The sequence below is a fragment of the Rhea americana genome, unplaced genomic scaffold, assembly GCF_003343005.1.
Source record: "Rhea americana isolate MKP2758 unplaced genomic scaffold, rheAme1 scaffold_151, whole genome shotgun sequence".
Classification (NCBI taxonomy): domain Eukaryota; kingdom Metazoa; phylum Chordata; class Aves; order Rheiformes; family Rheidae; genus Rhea; species Rhea americana.
In genome coordinates, this window is record NW_028185606.1 from 1,879,065 (window position 1) to 1,901,209 (window position 22,145).

The 22,145-nt window shown below is 40.4% G+C and overlaps 1 protein-coding gene across 1 annotated transcript; it reads right to left on the minus strand.

Moving 5' to 3' along the window:
- Window positions 1–1,354: 1,354 nt before the first annotated feature.
- Window positions 1,355–2,138, minus strand: APOBEC4 (apolipoprotein B mRNA editing enzyme catalytic polypeptide like 4). Its single transcript, XM_085299694.1, is given in 2 exon segments — window positions 1,355–1,616; window positions 1,618–2,138. Coding segments are annotated over 2 exon segments (783 nt in total).
- Window positions 2,139–22,145: the final 20,007 nt, after the last annotated feature.

Here is a 22,145-nt window from a genome sequence, read left to right on the forward strand (position 1 = left end):
GCCCGCCGCCGAGCCCCCGCCCGCCAGCTTGGAGGCGCACGCGCGCCACGGGAGCGCGGCGGCCGCGGAGGGGCGCAGCAGGTCAGCTGCTGCCATTGGTCAGTTGAGGGTGACGTGCCGCCGCGCGCCGCCAGGGGGAGCAGGTGCTGGCTGGTCGCCGTGGTAACGGGGCGCGTGCGCTGCCCCCCCCTCGCGGCGCGGCCGTTAGCTCCCCCCGGGCGGGGGCGCTCGCGCGGCGACCGTTACGCTGCCGCGCGGCGGGCTCGGCGCTCCTGAGGAGAGGGGCGAGCCTCGGCAGGCAGCCCTCTCGCCGGCCCGGGGATGCCCAGCAGTGGTGCTTGAGGCCCGGCGAGACCAGCCTTCTCCCCTTTTGCAGGCCGGTATGAGGGTACAAAGAGGGGTTTAGGCGGCATAATGCAAATGCCCCGTTTCTGTCATGCTTATAATATGATGTTGGGCTGTGAACTTGGTACTAGAAGCCCAAGCGCATTGGTACCACTAGATAAGAAAATAAGATTGGCTTTATAAGCCTGATGAGAAATAAATTGGCCCGCATTACAGTGCAGACAGTTTTCAAGTGTGTTAACTCAAAGGTACTAAGAAGCTATGCAGGATCAATATAACCTATGTCAGGAAAGCTTTTCTTAAAAAAAAAAGCTTTTAAATGCTATAAAAGCAAGGAATCTGATATATCCTAGAGCATTTCCATCTTTATGGTGCTTATGCATAATAAAGCTGCTCCATGCATTTCACCGAAGTTGCCTCATTGGAAGCTATGTTCAGAGGTTATAGTTGTGCTTGTAGCTCGCATACTGCTTTTATTTTTCCAGTAAAAATTGGCTTGACAACGACAAATTTATTTATCACAGGAAATAGTTAGGAGATACTGAGTTTTTGTTACTGCAGATACAGGTTTATATTTGAAAGGTATAGGCCTAAAGTAAAAGCTTATTATCTTCATAGTCAATTATTTTGAGTTTCACGGTTCCTCAGTAGATTCACTTTTATAAGAGGTGACTTTAGTGTTTTGTGCCATTTTAAGTCTCAGTTTTACAGCTTGGAAGTTGTTTAATTTGTATCACCTTCACAACAGGTGTCTGCCTTTGGAAACATTTCAGAATTACGAATTTCATATAGTAACTCCTTTGGCATTTTTAAATGTCTTTCTTACAGTATTTTTAGTTTTGGAGTACAGATGTTCCTTCTGAAAGGGTAGAAATATGTCTGGGAAAAGCACCAAGTGGCTTTGAGACATCAGAGATGGCAGATTGCCTTTCATCAGTTGTAAAGGCTGTTGCAAGGCTGGTTTAGAAGAAGAAAAGGTCTTCAAATTTTGCTGCAGAGCAGGCTTTCCCTACATTTTCCCTGTTTTAAGAAATGCTTTCTTCAAATACGGTTTCATTCCTATTAAGTTGTTAATTTGATGTGGATTTGTTTGATCTGGTAAGGTTTTTGATGGCAAAGCTGGGTGATAAAGGGTTGACCCTGGGATGCTATACACAAAATTGCAGAGGAGGTGATGCCGTGTTCCCCCAGGCAGTGGGCGTAGAGTTGCATGAGGCCGTAAGCTGGAAAGGCTTTGTAAAGCTTCACGGTTCCATATAGCTTTCGGAAAACTCCTCAGTGTGATAAAACTGAGAGAAATAGATGCAGAGGGTGACTTCAGGATACTCTATCAAGAAATTGTAGAGTTTACTTATGCAGCGGTGGTTGGCCTCATTACAAGGAGAGTAGTTTGAATAGAGGATTATGTAGCCAATGTTTTAATAGGTGTAAGTAACTGAGTCCAGATAACTGCCTGCCTCAAATAACGTGGATTCTGGATGGTTGTCTTGGTCGGTACAGTTGGTAGCATGGCCTTTTTGGACTAACGTGCCAGAGAAAAACCTTAGTTCATAAAATAGATGTTTGTTTTGTAGGCTCGTTGACCTGTATGAGAATCCAAAGGCTCTGTGAAATTCTGCATAAGGGACTCTAGCTTCTTCACCTGTCTGTATGTGATAGACACAGTTAGCACAGTTTGGGTTCGGTGTCTGCCAGTAATAGGACTTTACTACAGTCCTCTGCTTTGTCAAATATTCTTGGAAAATTGCTTTCTCCTTTAGGCTCGTATTCTGTTGAAAAATCTCCCTGTTCATATGCTATTTGGCTGATGGTCCTGGGGAAAAAAATACTCAAGAAAATAGTATCTTAATTTAACCTTTCAGTTTGTTCTGCACTTCCACTGCAAAAATAATAGTAAATAGTTTCTTTAAAATACATTGAAACTTGTAGCAGGGTATAGAAATTGAATGATGACACAGAGGGATCAAGATCCTCTTGCAGCCTAGGAGTTTTTTCACTTTTTGCAGAGTAGCTTTTCTGTTAGAAACGTGAGTCAAAAATACTTCTCTGGTTTCTGCCCTCTTACCTGAATGAGGGAAACAGTATTATAAAAATGCTAAGCTTATCACAAATTGTTTAGCAGATAAGCTTTATGTGATCTGGCAAAACAATCAAAATGAACAAAAAAGGTGTAATTACCATCTCAGCAGCTGCAGGTCAGGGTAATAATAAATATGCAGCTGAACATTATTAGCTTTTTAAGATTGTTTCCTAGTTCCCTTAAAAGAATATTGTAAGTTTTGTTTTCAAAATTATTTGCTTGGTGAAAAAGAAAATTACTATTTCTTACCCTGATTTTAGAAGAGTAGCCATAGAAGAATTTTTCTCAAGGGTGGTAACTTTACTCTGGGGAGGCACATTTTGATGTTTACCAGTGCCAAATGCTAGGAGACGCGAATATAAATAGGACTCTTTTGTATCTCAAATTTCTGAGGAGTTTAAGCTTCTGTACGCTGCCCATCAATATTTCTGTTTCCTGTCTCAAGTTACTAAGCTTTTGTTGCTTCTTTACTGGTGTTTTGACAGAAGATTTTTGTAGATTCTATTCTAATGGATATGTTACTAAATTTGATTTCAGGTCATTGTTATTTCTTGTAGTGCCAGCTAGGCAGAAAACTCCTGTTGTACTTGGTCTCATGCACAGGCAACAAAGTTGTTCCTTCTTAATGAGTTTGTGTCCCTTGCTGAAGCTGTAAAACAAGCAAGCAGTGGGCCATTTAGTGAGTGTGCTAAATCATGCTTGCTTTGCTTGGGCAAGGTTCCAGATTACTGCAAATAAAAGTTCTGCATAGGTGAATGACTTCTGACTCAAGTGCTGAGGTAGGTGATTATTTTTCTTCACTGCCATTTTAACTGAATCACTCTTCTTCCTGGATTAGATTCAACTGTTACTACTTTTTTGACTATGTACAAATTTTCCTCTGTAGCATGCATATTTTATTTATTACAGCTTTCTTCTGCATTCTGTGTTTTGTCCTATGCCTGTCAGTATTTCATTTTCTGTTTAAGTTACTAACTTGATCCATTTGCTTTGTTTTCCACTCCTGACTTTATGCCAACTTCCGTGTATTTTCCCATATTGGAACCCTTCCCTAATTGAGGCCATTGTGCTGTTCTCATTCTGATTACGTCTGAAGACTGGTTTCCTGACATCAGGAACTCTGCATTTGTCATTTTGATGTTCAGTTGTACTCTGCACAGTGCATTGCAGTATAATTATGACATGGACTTGATGAGTGTATCTTAGAAAATGAGAAATACATTTTCTGCCTAGCATAAAAAAGAACACTTCTGAAGACAATGATGTTTTAATTTGTGAAGGAACATTATGAGGGAGTTCCCTCACCACCTTTCCCGTTCTCCTGTGGTTTGCTAATGTTATTAAAGACAATGTAAAAAGCTACAAATTTGGGGCCACGTTCTGATATATTCTGTCCCTGCTAATATTTTTGCACAGCTGGAATGGCCACTTGATGGCAATGTTGCACACCAGAGACGTATCACATTTTATGCTTGGGGATGGGGGCAAGAGCTTGCATTCTGTTGCATTATGTTTAAAGGGATGCCACCATACAGACCTTAACTTTTACATCTTCCTTTAAAACCTGGGTGCTTTTCTGTTTTCTTAGTTTTGTGATCTGGCCTTATCCCAAACTTCTTGGTCTTTACAACTAGCAGTGCCACATCCTAACAGAAGAGCTAGCAGTCAAATCAGGAAGCTACCCAGTTTTCTGGGCTAATTGGAACAGCATTCGCATAACCCGAGATCGTGCTTCTGTGTGAGCTGCAGCAGCCTTTCGCTCATTTGCCAGCCCTGTCGCTATGAGCCTGCTGGGCTTACATTGACAGGATTCCTCGCTCTGCTTCTTCAGGCTGGGGCCTCCTCATCAGTTTGAATCCTGTGCCAGCTCTGAAGAACAGAGATGGCAGGGGAGCAGAATCCCAATGACTTTGTGAATGCAAACAGGAGAGGCTTCTCATTCACCACGTATACCAGTTCTGTAACAGACCACTGTGGCTCTGAAGAGGAAGGATGTTTTTAAAAAAATTTAAGTCGAGCCAGATGGAAGAAAGCTGACCACTCATCACATTCTCAGAAGACTTCCCACTTCTGGTTTATGGGAAGGTGCAAAATTGTTTTGTCTTTTTTGTGCCTAATATTCTTTAGAATATAAAACAAAACAAAACCAGATGACAATGTATTATATAAGTTTTTTAACTGATGTATATGTACATGTAGGTATGGATTTTTGTGTATGTATACAAACACATGGATTAAGTAGTTGATAGGAGCTCTTCATTCAGGTCTCTTGCAGAAAAAATCCTTTTCCTATGCACAATTTTGTTTAGTAACACTGAACAACTCTGCAGCATTTATCATCTTCAAAGTAGTTTATAAATATGGCCAAGTGGTTAAAACATGGAGTGGTCTAAATGATTCTCTTTCTGGTATTTCTGCTGCTTAACGACACTTAGATCTTATGCAGGGGAAATCGTTAAACTGGCTTCTGACTTCCAGGGCGCCTAATTTGTCACAGTGATTCTGATGCTTTTGTAGAGGTAATAAATACTGCCAAAATTAGCTGAAGTTAATAGGTATCTAACTCTGAAATTTGGAATTCGGATGGCTTCAGGCTAGAAAATCAAAAGTGGAAGTACTCAGAATGACTTCTCCCTTTTGGTAATTTTGGTCTTGATTTTGGTGTTTGCAATCCTTATTTTTTTGGGGAAAAAGAGTTTTATTTGATCAGGTATATAGAATTTGGTCTTGTAGTTCTTTCTAAGATGGCTCTTGTAACGCCTGACTCCAGCACCTTGCATAGGGACTAATAATAGGCACTTGTAAAGTGCTTTGAGATCTTCAGACTACATGGTGGACTCTGTTGTTGTATGGTGTTGTATGTCTGTTGCGTTGCATTCTCTCTATCCTTTAAACAAAACACAGCAATATAAACAGTAAATGTCTTGGTGTAAAAATAAAAGATAGCCAAACTCCTCTTCTGCTTTGCCTGGTTCCCCCCCCCCTTTTTTCAGCTGAGAGCTTGCCCAGTGACTTCTCCAACATTAACCTTCTTTCTCAACACACAGCCTTCCATAAATCTGTAGGCTGCTCCCTGTCCTCTGAAGAAATGCATGATTTTAGATATGCTGCATAGACCTAAGGGTAGATGATTCTTTAAGAAGCATTGTTAATGTTAAAGGTTATTAAAGGAAAATACCTTGTTCATCATCATCTATCAATTTCACTGCATGAAGTGTCATCCTGATACAAAAGGTCATGTCTACTGAATATGATTAGGAACTCAAAACACGTTAAGAAACAAAACAGATCATGTTCTTCTCCCCCCTCCCCCCCCCATAAAAAACCCCAGGATATAGTTATATGTTTATAAAAATTGTTTCACTTATTACTGAAATGCAGTCATCTTTGGAGCAGAGGGCAGTAGCCATTTATTAGTGCTCCGCAACAAGGTATAAATGTTCACAGGAGGGACTGAAGAGGAATGCTCTACCCAGCTAAACCGCGGGGGAAGCTTATGTGGTCGAAATGTATTTACTGCTGTTGGAAGTTAGCCAGGATATAGGCCGTATGTTCTGCTCCTAGGGAAAAAAGCATAATGATCAGGGTCATGCATTTTTTTTATTTTAATCTGAATATTAGCTAAACCTGGTATCTCTTCAGGCTAAAGAAACATACAGAGATTCTGATCCATCTCAGGGTGGAATTCCATGACCTGATTCTGGTTCTGCTGATTTAAATTTGGGATTCTGTGATTTATGAAAATGTCTTTTGTAAGCAAAGATGCATGCATGCATTAAAGACCTATGTAGTTTTAGGCAAAATCTGAGTATTTTTTTTAAGTGTGATTATAAAGAAATATGCTGAAATGTGTTTTTTTTCCACCATTAATTAACTAAAAATTATATACTTTCATAATCTAGTGCAAGTGTAGTTTTGTTTACATGATTGGGTCTCGTGTCCTTCCCCCCCATGCCCAGCAAAGTCCTGCACAACCACAGGAATGTTTTTTTTTTTTTCTTTTTACTGCTGAAATATGAGTGTTGAAATTCTGTTGCATTTCTTAGTACGGCCTGGTTCAAAATAATCTCTGTTGGAAAGCATTTTACACATGACTTCATTCAGTAAGAAGTTTATCTGAGTTCAAAGTACAGAAGAGTCACATGGTCCTTAAACAGCCAGAGACTTGACGTTCTTGTGCAGTTGTAGGATTTTAAAAATAAGAAGCTAAGGAAGTGAGAGAAGAAATAGAATGCTATCCAAACCTGCTAATAAACATGTCTACATGGATAGTTTAAACCTGAGCTGTAAAGAGTGTTGTAGGGTAATTTGTCTTCATGCTCAACAAAATCAAGTTCATTTAGTTTAGCACTTGAGTTTCAGGGTCTGAAATCTAGTGTTGCAGGAATGCTGGCTTATAGCTCCAGAGTGGAGTCCTGGTATTTTATATTTTGCTGTAAAGCTATAAAGATTAGTGAGGATTCAGGTCCCGAGTTTGGAATGTTTCCTGCTTGAGTTTATGTGAAAGTCAAGCCCAAAGCTTAGCTTTACAAAACTGTTCCTCACCTGTCTCATCCAACTTCAAAATGATTTAAATTATCAGCTCACTTCCATGGATTTTTCCAGAGTTTCTTTTTTTTTCTTCTTTTTTTTTCTTTTTTTTGGGGAGAGGGGGGAGTTCCTATCACTATTTTTACATCTAAAATAGATGTAGCAGATGTACCCCTACAACCAAGGGAGGATAATCTTTGAGCTCATGTTCTTTTAATAGCAGCTACAATAGGCAGTAGAAAAAATGGTCAGAGAAGAGAGTTACGACTAGAGACTGTGTGATCTTGAATCAGGAAGACATCTCTAGCCCTTCATGTACTTCAGTGTTTGCTCTTTCCAGACTCCATTGTGCTAATAATGTTGGTTCATATCGTTTTTTCATGAGGTAGATGCTGGTGACCTAGATGTGGCCATTTATTAAAAATTTGCTGTTGAATTATGCCAAGATTAGCAAAGCCATGTTTGCAATATGTTAGACTGACCCTTGAGGCACTTACCTTCTGGTCCGTTTAGTTTACTCAAAGTAGTCTGTGTAAATTACTATTCAATGTGCTTATAAAACCATCAGGACAAATGGCTGTAACTGATATTTAAGTGTTTTCTTTTCAAAGAATCATGCTGTTCTTTCTGCTGGTTTTCACTCCGTAGTAAAAGAGCAGATGTTTGAAAGAGCCCTTGAAAGACTTTCTTTCTGGGCTTGGAGACATATGTGAACCTAAGACCACTTTGCAAAGGCATAATGAAAAATGGTAACCTGAAAACATGAAGAAATGATAATCGTATTTATTTCAGGCTCAGATTTTATTTGCTTTGTGAGAATTCTAGGCAGTGTCCTGATCCTAGTAATTCTACGCATGTGTTTAACTTAACAAATGCAAGGACTCCTGCTGATGTTACTGGGACTGTTTACATGCGTAGACTTTAGCAGATGTGTAAATCTTGGCTGGATATGGAATTAAAACAGTAACAGCTGCCAGAGATGATTTATTTATTGTATGAAAGCGTATGTATGAAAGAGGTATTTGCTGTTGAGAATGATAGCTGTTAATGTAGGAAACTAGTCAAACTGATACCTGCTGTTATTCTCACAGATACGAATTTGGATCAATTTGTGGTTAGATAAAAAATTTTAAATAGAGGCTAGAAAAAAAAGATATGTTAAGTGACAGCTCCAAATGCTGTATTTCTTTTTATACTCGCCAAATAAATTAAGATCCAAGGTTAGCACTGGCACTATTGCCAACCCTAAGCACTCCATGAGTTGAAGGGTGTTTTTTTTGGGGGGGGGAGGAGGGTTGGTTTTTTTGGTTTCTTTTTTACGGGCTTATCTGTTTTCCTATATGAAAATCTTTCAAGCTTGCCTTTGCAGCATTATGGGATAGAAATTTGCAAAAGTAGAAAGCACTGATGTTCTCTGGTAGTAATCTCATTCTGTCAGCTGGATGCTTATCTGAAGGGCTAAATCCAAACTTTGCTGTCCAAGAGTGAGAGCTGTCAGTACTTTGGATATGTTCATTTGTCTCTCTTTCAGGTAGGGCAAAGATTTTTGCAACTTATCCATGATGTGAGAACATTAAAGTGTCAAAGGTAATTTTGCAGTAGTTGTGTTTTACCTGGGTGGTGTATACAATTTCTCTTCCATAGCACTGATGATGTTTTGCTGTCACTTTTTTCCTTTTATTATGACTTCGTCTGTAGCAGTGCAAAGGATCTGCTACTCTACAACACTGGGCATAATTTGCTACACAGCATTGCGCTAAGAAATAAGCAGTTTTGAATGGATTTGGTTGAAGCGTAGCTCGTGAAAGTAATTCTTGGTATCAGTTTACTGTTGGAAAGAAGGAACAGCTTATTTCATAACACTGAGGATGCTGAACCTGCTATTTCTTATGTTTATGCCGACATAGACTGGAAAGAGAGAAGTTGTCACTGTCGATAAGATTTGCGTGTATAGCGTGCAGTGTGAGGCTTGTTATTACAGGCTTTTCATGTGCCACCTGCTGCTCTGGGTTTTTGAGTCATCCTTTTCTCCTCTTAAACCTTTGTGTTCCTGGCCAGATTATGCTAGTTTCCACCTCTCCCAGGCTCTCAGAGTCCTTTAGCTTTTGAAAGAAACAAGCTATTTTCCAAAAAAACACTGACTCACAGTATCCTGTCATCGTCTCCTGACTTGTCTTTCATTCCTCCTCTTTTCAGAGAAATGATACTTTTAGTTTCTTCCTGAAATCCGACAGCAGTGCTCAGAGCCTCATATGAAGTGTTAGTGGCTGTCTTCCATTCAGAGGCTGAGCTAGTTTCTCTTCGACCTTCTGCTCCTTTTGCCGGATCTGCAAGGCATGAGGCCTTTCTTGTCCCCTTCTTCAGGACTCAGTCAAATTTTTTTGCTCATGACTTCTTCCAACCCGCTGGAAAAACGTTATCATCCATACCTATATGTTGGCTGATTTTTACTTTCTTGGCTCTGCCTGGAAGCAAGTAATAGTGGTACAGATTTCCTTAACTTTGTGCTCATCCTTTTCTGGCTAGCATATGGTTTACATACTGTGACACAGGTGAATGAGCAGAATCACATATTTATGTTTCAGTGAACCGTGTGAGTATAATAAATCAGAATGATCTGGTTTCTTTTCACGTACATGAATCTCCATGGGGGCTGTCATGTCTTTGGTTTGTGATGCTCAGAACATATGTAAGACTTTTTGTTTTGTACTAGAAAAATACTATCCTTAAGTATACATTCTTCTAGGCAATATAAAATGCAGTCATGGCAATTGAATACATGCAGTGGTTTTTGTGAATTTGTGCACAGTTCTTTAGCTGGAGGTTGCTGAATAGTATGTGCTATTGGCATAGAAGGCAGAGTGGAAATTTGAAATGTTATCAATGTCCTGATTTCTGGCCATGCAGTAAGTATTATGAAAAGAGTATTAAATTACAAATTTCTGTGGACAGAGATTGGTGGTGGTGGTACCTGCACTGGCTGTTACTTAAGGATGAACTGCTAAAAGTTCAGTTAGTGGTTTGCCTTTTATTGTGTGAAATCTCTGTGTTACAGTAGGTTACTTCTGTGCTTACATATGGGAAAAACTTGGCCCTGTTTGATTTATTCACAGGCTTAAAAAGTGCAGTGAAGTACATCATACAAATGATGAAAATAGACTATTGTTAACAGAAGCTCCATCTGACAGATCGTTTCCAATCAATATTGAAGAATGGCAAGAATGTTATTTTTAAGAAGATCATAATTGTCTGGATTGGGCAGAGGTAGAACCAGATAAAATGAGAGACACGTGCCTGCTAGCTTCAGAATACTGTCCATCTTGGATAAAGCAGGAAACTGTTGAATCAAGCTGTAAGTGCCATAAAGCAGCAAAAGGCAGTAATCTTCCTGCATATTTCATGGTCTTTGAAAGAAACACTGTTGCATCCATTTGGGTAAACTACTGAATCACATTCCTCCTCTTCCTGGCACCTGCGTCTGCAAGACATGTTTCAGCAGTGTTCCTGTGCTCTGATCACCTCTTCTGGAAACGTGTGTTCTCTCCTCCCAAGGGCTTGTAGGCTGGTTATTGTTCCCATTATGCTGTAAAATTGGATGGTCTCCTTGTAAGTCGTATGTACAGTATGTCCCTCATGTCTCAGTCTGCTGCGTTGAAATGCAGACTTGTCCTATAGCAGCAAGCAATCTGTAAGATCAGTGACAAATGAAAAATACCTAAGTGTCATAGGCAGGTTTTTTTTAAGAAAAGGGCAGGGGGGCGGGATGAAGGAAGTACCCATTCTGTTGAATGTGGTCAGGAATGCTACTTTGAGAAATAGTTCCATAATTCTTTATTCTTTATAAACTGTTATTAGTACTCTTTGTTCATCAATCAAATGGACAGATTTCCTCTTAACTTATGAAAAAGCCAGTAAACTAGGTGAGAGCCTGTGTTTGTAGACAGAAAATATGAAAGACCAGAATGTAAGTTTGAGGACAGAAAGAGAAAGGGCACTGTCTTTATTTAAGGTAGAATGAAAGTTCTCAGGTTGGTTCTTTTTACTATCTTTTTAACATGGGTGAAAAATGAAGTAAATCTTCAGAGCTGGCTGCCATTCACATGGAACAAGAAGGGAAAAAACTAACAAAAATATTATTGAAAACAGCTACTGTGTGGTGTATCACTTCTTTTCCTTTTTCTTTGCCTTTAAAATGAAGATGATTCTTGGACTCAAAAATTCAATGAGCCATATTTCATTCTTAGAAAAAAAATCAGTTCAGAAAATAATTTGAAATTTAGGGTCAAATGGTTAAAATGTTTACAGATTTACTTCAGTGAAAATCAGTAGATCTGGGCCAGTTGCCAGAATCATAAGGCCAGGGAAGGTCTTACCAGCTGCTTGCATAAGTGTCATAAGACAGGCAGAAATGTTCATATATAGCTTTATGTAAGCTATTAAGAAGACTCTGTGTATGTTTATAAATTGCACCAATATTCAATCCAATTATGATTTCACTTACACTTGTCTAAATTAGGACTGCTTCTTGTGAAATAAGCAGCATTGGACTGGCATAAAACCAGTCTGAGATCTGACTGCTCTGTTAGTGATAAAAGTCAGGCAAATCAAAGTGCACTAATGCCATAACAGATGATTACACCTAACAGCTCCCCCTTCCAAACCAGGATTCTCCCTGAATCCCCCTTCCAATTGCTAGTGATTCAGAACAAACAGGTGCTGTGACGATGATAAATGCTGGTGGTATTTCATCAAGAAGAAAGAGGCTAGAATTAAGTGTTCTTGTCCTGACCAACAAAAAGGACTGGTTGGAGATGTGAAGGTTGGGGGCAGCCTTGGCTGCAGTGACCAAGAGATAGTGGAGTTCAGGATTCTACAGGAAAGAAGTAAGGCAACAAGCAGGACTGCAACCCTGGACTTCAGGAGAGCGGACTTTGGGCTCTTCAGAGACCTAATTGGTGGAATCTCATGGGTTAAGGCCCTAGAAGGAAGGGGGGTCCAGGAGAGCTGGTTAACATTCAAGCATCACTTCCTCCAAGCTCAAGAGCGGTGCATCCCGAGGAGAAAGAAGTCCAGCAAAGGGGCAGGAGACCAGCATGGATGAGCAAGGAGCTCCTGGCAAAACTCCAACAGAAGAAGAAAGTGCACAGAATGTGGAAGAGGGGGCAGGCTACATGGGAGGAATATAAGAATGCTGTCAGAGTATGTACAGAATGCTAAGGCCCATTTGGAATTAAGTCTGGCAAGGGATGTTAAGGACAGCAAGGAGAGATTCTTCAAATACGTCAGTAGCAAGAGGAGGACTAGGGAACATGTGGGCCCAATACTGAATGGGCGGGGGCCCTGGTGACAAGGGATACAGAGAAGGCAGAATTACTGAATGCCTTCTKTGCTTCAGTCTTCACTGCTAAGGGCAGCCCTCAAGAACCCCAGAGCCTGGAGACGAGAGAGGAAGTCTGGAGAAAGGAAGACTTCCCTTTCATTGAGGAGGATAGAATTAGAAATCTGGGCAAACTTGACTTTCACAAATCCATGGGCCCTGATGGGATGCACCCATGGGTACCGAGGGAACAGGCGGATGTTGTTGCCAGCCCGGTCTCCATCATCTTTGAAAGGTCCTGCAGAACTGGAGAGGTGTCTGAGGACTGGAAGAAAGCCAATGTCACTACAGCCTTCAGAAAGGGCGAGAAGGAGGACCCAGGCAACTATAGGCCGGTCAGCCTCACCTCCATCCTTGGAAATGTGATGGAACAGCTCATTCTGGATGTCATCTCCAGACATATGGAGGAAAAGAAGGTGATCAGGAGTAGCCAGCATGGGTTCACCAAGGGGAGATCCTGCTTAACCAGACTGATAGCCTTCTATGATGGAGTGACTGGCTGGGTAGATGAGGGGAGAGCAGTGGACATTGTGTACCTTGACTTCAGCAAGGCTTTTGACACTGTCTCCCATAACATCCTCCTAGAGGAAGTGTGGGTTAGACGAGTGGACAGTGAGGTGGACTGAGAACTGGCTGAAAGGCAGATCTCAGAAGGTTGTTATCAGTGGCGCAGAGTCTAGTTGGAGGCCTGTGGCTGGAGGAGTTCCCCAGGGCTCAGTACTGGGTCCCATCCTGTTCAACTTCTTCATCGATGACCTGGATGAGGGGACAGAGTGCCTCCTCAGCAAGTTTGCTGATGATCCCAAGCTGGGAGGCGTGGCTGACACACCTGAGGGCTGTGCTGCCATTCAGAGAGACCTGGCCAGGCTGGAGAGCTGGGCGGAGAGGAACCTCCTGAGGTTCAACAAGGGCAAGTGCAGAGTCCTGCGCCTAGGGAGGAATAACCCCAGGCACCAGTACAAGCTGGGGGCTGAGCTGCTGGGAAGCAGCCCTGCGCAGAAGGTCCTGGGAGTGCTGGTGGATGCCAAGTTGACCATGAGCCAGCAATGTGCCCTTGTGTCCAGGAAGGCTAATGGCATCGTGGGATGCATTACACAGTGTTGCCAGCAGGTGGAGGGAGGTGATCCTGCCCCTCTCCTCAGCCCTGCGGAGGCCTCGTCTCGAGTACTGTGTCCAGTTCTGGGCTCCCCAGTCCAAGAGAGACATGGAGCTACTGGAGAGAGTCCAGCATAGGGCTACAAAGATGATCAGAGGGCTGGAGCACCTGCCCTGTGAGGAACGGCTGTGAGAGCTGGGCCTCTTCAGCCTGGGGAAGAGAAACCTGAGGGGGGATTTTATCAATGTGTACAAGTCCCTAAAGGGAGGGTGTCAGGGAGACAGGGATAAACTCTTTTCAGTTGTCCCATGTGACAGGACAAGAGGCAATGGGCAGAAATTGAAGCACAGGAAGTTCTGCCTGAACGTGAGGGGGAATTTCTTCMYTGTGAGAGTGAYGGAGCACTGGAMCAGGTTGCCCAGAGAGGTGGTGGAGTCTCCTTCTCTGGAGATATTCAAGACCCACCTGGATGCAACCCTGTCTAACATGCTCTAGATGACCCTGCTTGAGCAGGGAGGTTGGACTAGATGATCTCCAGAGGTCCCTTCCAACCTTACTGATTCTGTGATTCTCTTTGGGAATACTCAGAAAGATGCCTGGGGCATTTTAACCATAGGGTTTGAGCCTGGGCATCCTGATCAGCTATTACTGCACCTGTGACTTCTGCTGTTATTTTCAGGAGTGGTCATCAGAGAACCAATAAATAGGACTTGGCAGCACATATTTTCAAATAGTTTGGTGTGGCTCAGCATGTTGTTTCAGGCCAGTTCTATCTCTAATCTATTAATTACAACAGTGAAAGAAGAAAAGAGTGAAGAAAAAGTGATTATTTTTTCTCTATTTAGATGGCCTGTGTTCTTTCATTATGTGAGGATGACTGTTAGCTAAATAAAACAATTCAAGATCTGCTGGTCTCTAGTAGATTGAGACTTTTTAAAGTGTAGGAAAATCTGCTTTCAGTATCTATTGTTAAGCGTTATTTTAGTCAATGAAAACAAAGTGTGCTTGGGAAGCTGCCCAGGAGACATGTGATTTCAGGGCATTGCTATTTTCTTTTTGATGGGGACAAAGCTAGCTTTTTTCTTCTTTCATGTCATGGTTGGATAAAGTGTTGTCTTCAGTATGGATGATGTGAACTGACTCAGTCTCCTTTGATATGTACAGGGCAGCTCTACATGTCCACAGATTGAATAGTGGAAGCTATTTTTGTGTACTACACTGGAGTCTCTTATTTGGGCTAATTAAAACTCATGTAAACTATCTAAATTCTGGTAGTCGTTTGAAGGTCCATTAAAAATTCCAACAAGAAATAAATTAAATATCCTGTTTCTAGATGTGTGCATTGTGCAATCTAAGTTATTTTTTATCAGAGTCTTTTAGGAGAGAGCTAGACATTCCCTGGTATAACTGATGGTATTAAGACAATGAGAAGGTTAGGTTTCATGCTATTTATACTCTTGATCAGCTTGTATGGGGGGGAAAGGTAGAAGAGTAAAGTAGATGAACACCAACAGAAATGTGGGAACATCAGTGGCTGTGGAATAACTTACATTTATGGAATAATAGACTTTTCTCTCCTCCTTGTACCTACTTCCCCCTTTTGCCAGCGTTAAACTGCAAGAATTGCATGACCTCATTTTATTGCCTATGTGATTTCTTCACTAAATCTGTTGAGGTTTCCTGTGTTCTCAGCTTGGTGTCATGTTTCATGTTGGTGGGCGAACCTCAAAAGGTTCAGTTTGAGGATGCAGATCAGATAAGCAGTGAAGTTATCTATTCAAATTAAACCTCATGGGTCTGCAGCCTGGTCCTTCCTGCTTCTGGTTGTGTTGAAAACACCTTAATGCCTCTATTTTGATACTTCCATCCAAATATTTCAGAGACTCCAGGAGGTTTAGTGCTTGCTAGTATTTTAGATGGACAAAGTTGTAGGTGAGGAATATCTTGCTATTTTTGTAGTTTTTGTTACTTTTTCTTATCTTTATTCTGAACATCGGTAAAGATTCTTTATCCATGTCTATTCTGCTATATGGCTTTTGTTTCAGGACTTCTAAAATACTTCAATAAATACTAATGAATTGGACTGTGCCAACTGTGACTATGAAGCAGTAATGCCAGTAGTTTTTAGTGTAACTGAGAAACAGACCCCTTTATGCTCATTGTACAGAGGGAGAAACTGAGGTACAGATAGATTTAAGTATTTTTCAGGTGAGTTATTGAATGAGCCAGGATGGGAATCCAGATTTTTCTGACTTTCAGCTTTGTGTCAGCAGCAAGACTAACCTTCCTAGACAGCAGTTTCTTCCAGTGCTGGTTGTGCTTCTGTGTGCCCAGAATGTGCTATAACATGAGCCAGAGGTAAACCGTATTGGTAGGCTTCCTGCATACCCCAGATACGGCCCTTTAGGAACAGGTATACAACAAATCAAAGAACTCTGTCTAGATCAGCATCACATCTGCAAAAAAGACCAATGTCAGATGCTTTGGAGAATCTCAGACTCTTCTGCAATTCAGTTACACTGAATTACACTGCCCATTTCTTCAGGTGGGCAGGTTCTGCCCAGAAGCTGAGGGTTTGATAGCCCATCTGATTTTTGTTCTAATCAGTGCACTGCAGGTGTGATTCCTGTTTATATCCATGTCTAATTCTTGTTTGAAGCTTAGTGGTCCTGCTTGCTGCAGCTTTGGCTTTGAATGGAGTCAAACTGTACAGGTGAAAGTGGAATTTTTTTCTATATATGCTTCTTTGTGTATTTGCATTTAATGAGTATGTTTCTTCACACAGTTGATTTGTATTTGTATGCTTTAGTTTTTCTGTTTTATTTTGCTACTGTGTGCAAAATAACACACAACCTAATTATGTGTTAGCCTAATGCTTTCCAGATACTGCTCTGTTGACTTTTGAGTGTGTTTACAATGCCCTGCATGGTGATGCAGAGAAACTGCTGTCTTTATTGTTAAAAAGAGCTATGTATATGGTTGATTACTGAATGTGTAGTGCAAGAGCAGTCCATGTGGTGTAGAATACTCTGTCCAGCGTAAACAGGAGGGCTGGATCTCAGCATGATACTGAGCAAGCTTGGAGAAGAGGGCTGCTGATTTCTTAGTCCATTCACCACGGTCTCAAAGGACGTAGTCTTCTGGGAATGTGCCCTAGGACCCCATTTCTTTAGGTGTGATTGTTTTCTGCAAATGCTACCTGAGGGGAAGGTCTGCATCCTTTTTCCCTTTTAAGGGACACCAGAGTGCTCTCCTGATTATATCTCCACTCTGCTTTTGGGATTCATGGTTGGTAGAAGCTCTGTGGCAAAGCATACTCTGGTCTTTGCTTCCTTCTTTGCTGCATTTGGCCACTATACTAGCAAAGTAGTTTAAAATTCTCGGGGTGGAGCTCTCTGGCCTCTACTTTAGAAGTTATAAATTCAGGTCTCAAGTTAGCATTTGCCTTATACCTCCCCCTGATGCTGCACTGCATAATGTGCATGGAGCAGGAGCCGTAAAAATAAATTTTCAAATTAACTTTTATTCAACATTTAGCTCCTAATTGCTATTCAGGTAGTAATATAATTATCTTGCAGGGAGGAGAGGAGTGCCAAGTGAAACTACTGGCTACAGCAAAGAACTGAGAGTCAACATTTATAGGACTTATTCCTGGACTTCCACTGAGACCCTCCTAGGATTTTAATTGCTAGTGTTTCAGTTCCTGCTCTGTGACATTCAGCCTTGTAACATTTCCTCCTTGCTTCTTAGAAAATTGTGGGATGCTTAATTCAGTAAAAGCTGCGAAATGTTAGGAGACCTGATCAAGGATGTAACAAAAGCGCTAAACATTAGAAAAACAAGTTGTAATGTCCCCAACTATGCTTGAGTTAACAGAGGGTCCTTTGTGCTCGTATGGTTTGCTTACAAAGTCAGAACATAAGTGAAGGTAATTCATTGTTTTGTACAATCCTTTGATGCACTTCAGTATGAAGGATGTAGTGTAAAATCATACCCTTCTAAAAGAAAAATTAAAGCAGATTTGATTGAAAAAGATATACATCTGGTATAGTCATGTCTTTTGCAAAGGCACTCGGGCTTTCACATTCCAGAGTGGGAGAAGGCTCTTACTATGATATAGGAAATGCTTAAAGAACTGGAATTTTCTTTTTCTTTAGGATTTGAAATGCTTTAACAGGGCTGTGTCTGGATTTCTCATCAGCTCTTAAGAATACCTTGGGTAATTCATAATAGCACTTTCAAAAGCAATGTAAAATGTCATTTGTGTGTTGATATTTTGATTCCTCATTATATATTTTTGTGAGGTTAAGGGTTAAAGTTTTGACAGCTATGGCTGCTATCCATTTGACCTCTCCTGTCTCCCAATCTTTTTATATGCAAGTACTTGATAACTGAATTTATGCAGTGCAGTGTCTCCATTTTGATACCACTCTGGAATACACCAGATGAAATATTTTGCTGCCTCTGAGTTTTGCAGCCTGCACAATTTGTTATATCATTTGCATTGCATAGGACACACTTTTTTATTTTTTGCTCTGTAGTGCTGTACTTCATTGTTTCAGTTTCTATGATCATAGTTTACCTTACTGCCTAAAATACTGATTAGATCTGTTAGATTTTTTTTTACTTCTTCTGTTTTCCAATCCATCTCTTTTTTTGATAGAGGCTTATTTTTTATTATTATTATTAATATGCTTTATAAGAGCGAACAGGTGGTAATTTCCTCTTCCCTAGAGTAATTCTCCTCTGTCCTCATCTGAATTTAAAAGGGGATTGGGCACTCTGAATTTCTCTCGTTCTCTCTCTTTTTAAACTACAAAGACATAAAGCAAATTAAAATGACCTGGTTAAACAAAATATCTGATGAAAGTAAAAATATGTGACAATAAAGTTTGTTTTCAAAATGTGAATAAAAAATAAATAGAACTCAGCATGGGAAGCATGCAGTTATTTTCTCTTTTGGGTCAGGGGTTGTATCCTGAGTCAAGGAAAAACTAGATTTCTTCACAATGCATGATTGTTTTGTGATAGCAATAGTGTTGTTCTGTATAAACTGTAATTCCTTTGCACGGAAGAAAATCTGTTGTTTTAATTGCTTTTTGTAATAATAATTGAGTATCTCTGTAGAACCTTCAGTCCAATGACTTTGAAGTACTCTACAGAAGTAGAACTAAACTCTTTGGGGCAGGAAGAGTGTAGCTATATTTATTTGTAAAGTATCTGACTCAGAGGATTGGAACTTGGTTTTGCTTTATGTATTCTATCATAATATATCTAAGAAACGATAATATTTTCCAATCTTCATGGGCAAGAATGGGAAACCCTTAAAGAGATCCTTTCCTTTGTGGGGAGAGGGCCACAGCTTGAACAGTTACCATTAGTAGACAAAAAGATCTTTGGGGTAACATTTTGTTTGGTTTAGAAGAAGGAAGAGATGGTGGATGAAGGATCATACCCTCTTGTTAAGTAACTGAAATTTCATACTTTTTTGTGTGAGGCAAGAAAGAAGTGTCTAAAAATCAGAAAGATTTGGTTTTTCTTCAAAACTTGATTTTGATTCAAACAAACTTCTTTTTTTGTGTTTGACTTTATGCAAATGAGTGGTCCTCTGGATCCTGCAGATATTTTGGTTTTGAAGCTGCCATTCATGTTGTTGCTAATTCTATGAACACAAATGTATTCCACCAACTTAGGCCTTCTGGAGCCGCCAGCACTAGCAGTGAGCCTCTGGCTGGGACAGACATAGGAAGAATGTTGCTGGAAGCTGTCTCTCACTTTTGGTGAAAGGTGTTTTGAACCCAGTGGGCTCAACAGATGAGCCATTTGCTGATTAAAAGCTTTACATCTGAAAAACTTTGCACCTGTTCTAAGTGTTACCCGTGTTTTAAATATAAATAAATCCAGGAAACTTCCTAAAATCTGCTGAGTTTCCCAAAATTATGCCAAGAAGTGCCAAAGCTGTGGCTCCCAGTCTTCAGTAATCGACTGTATTACCTTCCTTTGTACTGTCTCCCTTTTGGCCTAATCAGCCAAGCTTTACCTTGTATCCTTACAGATTTTTCTCATTAGGAAGAAATATTCATTGGATTCAGACAATTTTCTAAACTCAGTTCTCTATTGTTTGTAAAATTTGTATTCAAAGACACACATTTTTGTACAAGAGAATTCAAACTGCAGTTTCCAGCTTCTTTCCAGGTAACACTTTTCCCACCCTCTGACAGTTTCTTCTCAGTTGTTGCGCAGCTTACATGATATCTATCTGCTACCTTGTTTCTTATTCTTTTTGTTGTCATATAAATTAATCAAAGGCTATGCAATGCCCTTTGTATTAAAACCCGAGTTAAAAGACAGCATTTCCACTTAGGATGGCAAGAAAATTTATCTGAGTTGCTTGATACTTAGCTTTCTTTCATGCTCTTCTGTTGAAATTTATGGTCCTGTAGTAAAAGTGAGTGAACAGGATATGTATCCACTTTTGAGTTACCAAAACTTATATTCACTATATTAGTATAAATGGAAATCACCACAGGGGTGTGTGTGGGGCTGTAAATGGCTACAAATTCTCCCATCCTAAAGTCTACAGTCTGGGAAACCTGTTTTTCAGTTCTGTAAAAGCTTTGCAAAGATCTTTATTTTAAATAAAAAATAATAAAATAAATAATAAAATAAAAAATATTTATTTAATTTTTTTGTTTTTCAGTTCTGTAAAAGCTTTGCAAAGATCTTTATTTCAGCTTTTGGTTGTCTTCAGAATCAGCTGTATGTTGCCTTTGTTTATTTTGGTCAATACTGTATAAAATCCCTTTCATCCCTAAGAAATATCATAAAAATCAGCATTTGGATAGACAAGAGAATTACTTCAGGGCCCCCACTGTGAAAAGACTTACGGTTGGAGCTCCAAAAGTTTACTCCTCTGCTTTACTCCAGCAGGCCAGTCATCATGGACACGCTGGTTGCACAGTAAATGCCAGTGGCAGGGACCAGCTACAACATATGTTGCCTTTTGGCTGGGCTATGGGGGAAGGAGAGTAGCGTTGGGGTGTATGCAAGGCAGTTTGGTTATGTAGAGGAATGGATACAAGAACTTGGGACACAAATCAAGAGGAAGCTAGGCTTTGTTTATTCTTTTGCTCACAAAACCAGTTTGTTTCAGCTCTAGATTATGGGGTTTCAAGATAATCCAAGTCTACAGGTTGCTGTGTGTCTCTTCTAAAACTCCAAATATGAGATTTACTGAGGTCTGTAGAATATGCCCTGGTATGCGTTTTTACATTCAACCATGCACACCAGGAATAATGATTACTAAATTGCATTCTGTGATTGATTTTGGATTCTAAAAAGATGTGTGCTCAGAATCAAGTGTTCCACAAAGTTTGGGCACTTTTTATCAATGGGCTGCTAAAACGGTCTTTCTCTTTTTTCCAGCTGTAGATTGCCATGAACCATATCACAGTTTAGATTTCTGTTAAATGTTGCTTGAATCCACTACATAAGAAAATATTCTGGAGCTAGAGTTTCTTCTTCAGCATGTACATAATACCTCTGTAGCTTCAGGTTTAATGAATAATTAGTCCACAGTTGCCACACCCTCTTAATTCCTTGTTAAGTAAACTTAAAGTATTTGGGTAAATTATCTGTGGTGACAAACCCTGATGGCTACATCTCAGGGAAGGCTCAGACAGGTCAGTCTCTGCACACCTTGGGGGCCTTCTTGAGCTACTGCTCTGTAGATACTCTGTTTTAATGGTACCCTTATTTGCAGTGGAAGTGTGATAAACTGGAAAAATTCCTCTGTGGTCTTCGATTAATATTGCTTAATGTGCTATTTACCCCACTCTACACTGTATTGTTGCTGACCTGAATACCTAGATCAAAGGAGGCTGTAAAGGGATCCTTCAAATAATGGAGCAGAAAAGGTAAAACGGTGACCTAGATAAGAAACATTCTAGCCAGCACAATAACCGTATTAGAGCTGTGAAGGGGGACTCCGTAGTCCCACCCTCGTGCCAGTCTCCCAGACAGACTAGTTAAAAAAGAGAATCCACAGCAAAACTTAACGTGCCTGTTTAATAACTGCATTTGATCTAGGTGTTGTACTCCATTCTTGTACAAGCTTTGGAGACCAATAAAGCTCGTGGGGAACAGACCTGTTAGCACAAGTAAAAGATCTATTGCCATGTGGCTGTTTCAGGAGATTCATAGTGGTGGCTTTTGATGCTGAAACTAGACATCATTTGGATGCAATATATGTCATGGCCTTTTTTTTCTTAAGATTTCTGATAAAAAATGCAGGAACGGGCAAGTTATATGTCCCATATGTTAATGTGTGCAATTTGTTTTAATGTTTTACCTTAATCAACATTTTACATAGTAAGTTGAATATTACTTTGGAGAATTTGTTTCCATTGTTTAAATACTGGCAGAGGAACTGCTGTCGTTACCCCCATCTGCGAACTGAAATGGAGGAATTTGCCATTTGCTCACTGAGTGAGGTTGGAGCTGGCAACAAGGTTATAGCTGAGGGAAATCCATGTGTAATTTAAGAGAAGGAGGTGGGGAGTGAAGGAAATGGACCCATCCTGTCATTCAGATGCAAGCAGCGCGAATGTTGTGATGATACAGCCTCGGGAAAAGGACAAGCCTTTAAAATACAAAGTTGATTGCCTTAGAGGTATAGCATTGCTATCTTTCTTCTCTTCTGCCCTCACCAAACCATT